Source organism: Anarrhichthys ocellatus, unplaced genomic scaffold, assembly GCF_004355925.1.
Source record: "Anarrhichthys ocellatus isolate YVR2014 unplaced genomic scaffold, GSC_Weel_1.0 scaffold4020, whole genome shotgun sequence".
Classification (NCBI taxonomy): domain Eukaryota; kingdom Metazoa; phylum Chordata; class Actinopteri; order Perciformes; family Anarhichadidae; genus Anarrhichthys; species Anarrhichthys ocellatus.
Window position 1 is genome coordinate 1 of NW_022283994.1, and position 4,913 is coordinate 4,913.

General features: G+C 46.2%; 1 protein-coding gene across 1 annotated transcript; it reads left to right on the forward strand.

Annotated features, from left to right (window-relative positions):
- Positions 1-1,157: 1,157 nt before the first annotated feature.
- LOC116379271 (serine/threonine-protein kinase PAK 6-like) lies at positions 1,158-4,907 on the forward strand (the record flags this gene model as incomplete). The annotated part of the gene is made up of 7 exons (XM_031841210.1): positions 1,158-1,772; positions 2,188-2,595; positions 2,907-3,040; positions 3,281-3,407; positions 3,659-3,784; positions 3,867-4,001; positions 4,656-4,907. Coding segments are annotated over 7 exons (1,713 nt in total), but the record flags the coding sequence as incomplete, so codon positions are not given.
- Positions 4,908-4,913: the final 6 nt, after the last annotated feature.

Sequence of the window (4,913 nt, forward strand, 5' to 3'; positions counted from 1 at the left end):
ACGTTAGCATGAAGGAGAAACGTTAGCATGGAGAATCGTTAGCATGAAGGAGAATCGTTAGCATGAAGAAGAAACTTCAGCATGAAGAAGAAACATCAGCATGAAGGAGAATCCTTAGCATGAAGGAGAATCGTTAGCATGAAGAACAAACGTCAGCATGAAGAAGAAACGTCAGCATGAAGTTCTCTTTATTCATCCATGAAGTTTAATCACTACAACTCTTAAACAACTCTTAGTTTTCTTCACTTAAATCTCACAACGATGTTACCTAATCAGTAAATATAAATATCAGTAACTATAAATAGATGTAAATGTATTGTATTATATATTCTATAATATAATATTTAACGTCATCATTGTCGTCTCCATGACAGAGCTATTTGATTTTTACACTGTAAAATGATTTATGTTTATTTATCTAATTTAAACCTCTCACATGGTTCAAAGATGATTGTATTCATGTTTACGATTTATCTCAGTGGTTCCTGAACTCAGCACAGAGCTTCTGTTTCTGGGTCACCAAGATAACAATAGAAGTCATTAAAGGTAGTTAGTGCAGTAATTACCTCACAGAGCTGCATTCTTCTGTCTCTCGGCTGCTGCTTTTATTTTGTCGGGGAGAGGAGAGCTTCCTCTTGATTGGACCGTAGAGCGTGACCTGATCAGAGGTCAACAAGGCAGCTTTCCTATTGGTTGTGAATCAGAGTCTGGATTTAGATGTTAAACTCTTTGTCTCCATCTGCTGCTGAAAACATTACGACATCACAAAGTAGAGGGAAGGTTCTGACCCCCTGTTTAACAGACTCTCTACAGACTGTGTAAACATAAACATGTCAAACACCGTGTTCCAGAAGTACCAGGATGTTCTACTACACCCACTCTCTTTCTGCTGTTCTGACCCACAATCCTTTGCACAGCAGATATATTAGGGAGAGGGTCAAAGGTCATGATGAAGTAGTCCTGAAACAGAAATGTATTACTGAGGTAATAAATCAAGAGAGAAGTAGAGTCATTTTCTCATAGACTTCTATACAACCAGAGGAGTCGCCCCCTGGTGGACACTAGAGAGAATGCAGCTTTAACACATGGAGCTCTTCCTGTATTGATCGTTGAATCCATAGAATATATAACAACATAATATTTGTGTCTGTCTGCAGACGATCGTCCGTGGGAGTTTCATCGGTCATGGTGACTACATCTCGCAGGTGATCTCTGAGATGAGCCGGCTGTCCATCACCGGTTCAAACTCTCTGCGCCGCAGCAGCCCGTCGGCACGTAAACGTGCCCGGTCTCTGGGCCGACTGGGAGAACTGGGAGAACTGGTGGACGAGGAGTCGTACCAGTACGAGCGGCTCGATGGTCACGATGACGGGAAGACGGGCGGGCGGAGCTCCACCTACTGGCAGGACCGGATCCGACAGGTGCGCAGCGAGGGAGGCAGCCCAAAACTGAACGGAGCTCTGCAGAGACCCAAGTCCACCTGTGAGCTGGGGGCTCTGTCCGAGGCCACGCCCCCTACACCCCCCACACCTGTGACGGGTTCGACAGGTGCGATGCCTCAGAGGAGCGGTGCGGGGGGATCAACGGGTGGACAGTACGCCCGTAGTGAGGGGGCGGGGCTAAGGCAGGGACCGGCTTCCTGTTACAACCACCTGCAAACTGTGGAGACCAGCAGAGCTCACCTGAGACCGAGACCGCTGCTCAGTCACCTGCCGGACCTACTGTCCTCCAGAGAAACTCCCAGAAGGCCTCACTCCTCCTATGACCTCAAGGTAACACATCCGTCCTCGTCTTTATGCACGTTTAAATATTATAAATAAAGTTTTCTGAGATTCTATTGTTCCATCAAGCTACAAACAGCTGGTTAGTAACGTAAAGTTACGTAAAGTTACATAAAATACAATAAAACACAACAAAATAAAATATATAAAATATTAAAAAGATTATGTATTACTGCGTTTATCTTCCCTATTTCTGCTGATGTATTAGACCCAGAATATTATAATATATATAATATATTTTATGTTAAGTTTTCTTTGAAAATCACTTCTTAGTGCACATTTAAATATTATAAATATATTTTTCTGAGATTGTTCCACTAAGCTACAAACAGCTGGTTAGCTTAGCTTAGCATAAAGACTGTAAACAGAGGTAAACTGCTAGCCTAAAGGTGTTCTTCTCCCCCAGCTCACCTCCCCCCCATCCCCGCTCCTGCTGCCCCCCCCCAACAGCACCAGCAGCCCCCTCATCACAGGTCGACCTCAGCGCTCGCTCCGCCCCTCCTCCAGCTTCAGCATCGGACTTCCTCCAAAAACACAAACCCCCCTCAGCCAGCTCCGCCCCTCCCCCCACCCCTCCCCCCAGCAGACGTCACCTGACGCAGGTGTGAAGGTGACTCACGAGCAGTTCAAGGCGGCGCTGCAGATGGTGGTCGACCCGGGGGACCCGAGGAAGACTCTGGAGAACTTTGTGAAGATCGGCGAGGGTTCCACAGGTGTGGTCTGCATCGCTAGAGAGAAACACAGCGGGAGACAGGTGGCCGTGAAGATGATGGACCTGAGGAAGCAGCAACGGAGAGAGCTGCTCTTCAACGAGGTAGAGTAAAGTAAAGTAACGTAACATAAAGTAACGTAAAGTAATGGAGAGTAACGTAATGTAACGTTAAATAAAGTCAAGTCAAGTCAAGTCACGTAAAGTAACAACGGAGAGAGCTGCTCTTCAACGAGGTAAAGTAACGCGACACGAAGTAACACGACGCGAAGTAACGCGACGCGAAGTAACGCGACGCGAAGTAACGCGACGCGAAGTAACGCGACGCGAAGTAACGTAGCATAACGTACCAGACGTTATGCTACGTAATGTAAAGTATACATCATCAGCAGCCTCACCTGTCCCGTGCGTCTCAGGTGGTGATCATGAGGGACTACCGGCACCAGAACGTGGTGGAGATGTTCAGCAGCGCTCTGGTGGAGGAGGAACTCTGGGTAATCATGGAGTACCTGCAGGGCGGCGCTCTCACTCACATTGTCAGTGAAACCAGGTGAGCAGGAAGTCAGAGACATGGTGTACAAGTACACAGACGGTGTACTAAAGTACACTAACGTACTCTGACTGTGTACTAAAGTACTCTGACTGTGTTATAAAGTACTCTGACTGTATATAAAGTACTCAGACTGTGTATAAAGTACTCTGACTGTGTATAAAGTACTCTGTGTATAAAGCACTCAGACTGTGTATAAAGTACTCAGACTGTGTACTAAAGTACTCTCTGCTCTCTCAGGTTGAACGAGGAACAAACAGCCACCGTGTGTGAAAGCGTCCTTCAGGCTTTAACTTATCTTCACTCTCAAGGAGTCGTTCACAGAGACATCAAGAGTGATTCTATCCTGCTGAGTGTGGACGGGAGGGTAACACACACACACACACACTTACACACACACACACACACACGTTTATATATATGTATAAATATATAAATAGCATGTAGCTTAGCATGTAGCTTAACATGAACGCCACAATACAACTCACAGATTAGTCCAGAAAGAGACTCAAAAACTAGCTGAAAGTGATCAACGACAAGAACAACAAATGCAACAAACACCTGATTATTCAGATTCAGATTCTTCCTCTTCTTCCTCTTCCTCTTCCTCTTCCACAGATCAAACTATCAGACTTTGGTTTCTGTGCTCAGATCAGTAAAGAGGTCCCGAGGAGGAAGTCTCTGGTGGGGACCCCGTACTGGATGGCTCCTGAAGTGATCTCTAAGACCCCGTACGGGACCGAGGTAGACGTCCACCTGTAGAGCACCTGGTCTGAAACACCTGTGTGTGTGCAGGTGAACTCTGACAGCTTCCTGTTCCGCTCAGGTGGACATCTGGTCTCTGGGCATCATGGTGGTGGAGATGTTGGACGGAGAGCCGCCGTATTTCAGCGACACACCGATCAACGCCATGAAGAAGCTGAGAGACGAGGCGGCACCGAGCGTGAAGAATGTCCACAGGGTCAGACACACACACACACATCTTCAATACAAAGGGAGGACACAAGAACACAACGTGCATTGTGAGGACCACCTTAACTTTAACATCGTTAACAATTAGTGAACATTGGGTCAGAAACAGCAGTGGAAGAAGGATTCAGAGAGTAGTAAAGTACAAGTACATGAACTGTGTATTAAAGTACACGGACTGTTTACTAAAGTACTCAGATTGTAAACTCAAGTACACAGACTGAGTACTAAAGTACATGGATTGGGTACTAAAGGACTTGAACTGTTTACTAAAGTACTTGGACTGAGTACTAAAGTACATGGACTGTGTACTAAAGTACTCAGACTGTGAACAAATGTACTCAGACTGTAAACTCAAGTACACAGACTGAGTACTAAAGTACATGTACTGTACACTAAAGTACTCAGACTGTAAACAAATGTACTCAGACTGTTTACTAAAGTACACAGACTGAGTACTAAAGTACATGGACTGTGTACTAAGTACTCAGACTGTACACTGAAGTACTCAGACTGTAAACAAATTTACTCAGACTGTGTTCTAAAGTACATGGACTCTGTACAACAATTAGTGAACATTGGCTCACAAATGCTAAGTGGCTAACCAGTGAGCCGGTGGTTGATGACATCACTTCCTGTGTCTCAGGTGTCTCCGGTGCTGAAGGACTTCCTGGGTAGAATGCTGACTCGGGACACGCAGCAGCGCTCGGTGGCTTCAGACCTGCTGGAGCATCCGTTCCTCCTGCAGGCCGGATCACCGCGCTGCCTGGTGCCGCTGGTGGAACAGCACCGCAAACGCATGTCCCTCTGCTGAGCACCTGACTCACCTGAGACACATGTAGGACTCACCTGAGACACACCTGAGACACATGTAGGACTCACCTGAGACACATATAGGACTCAC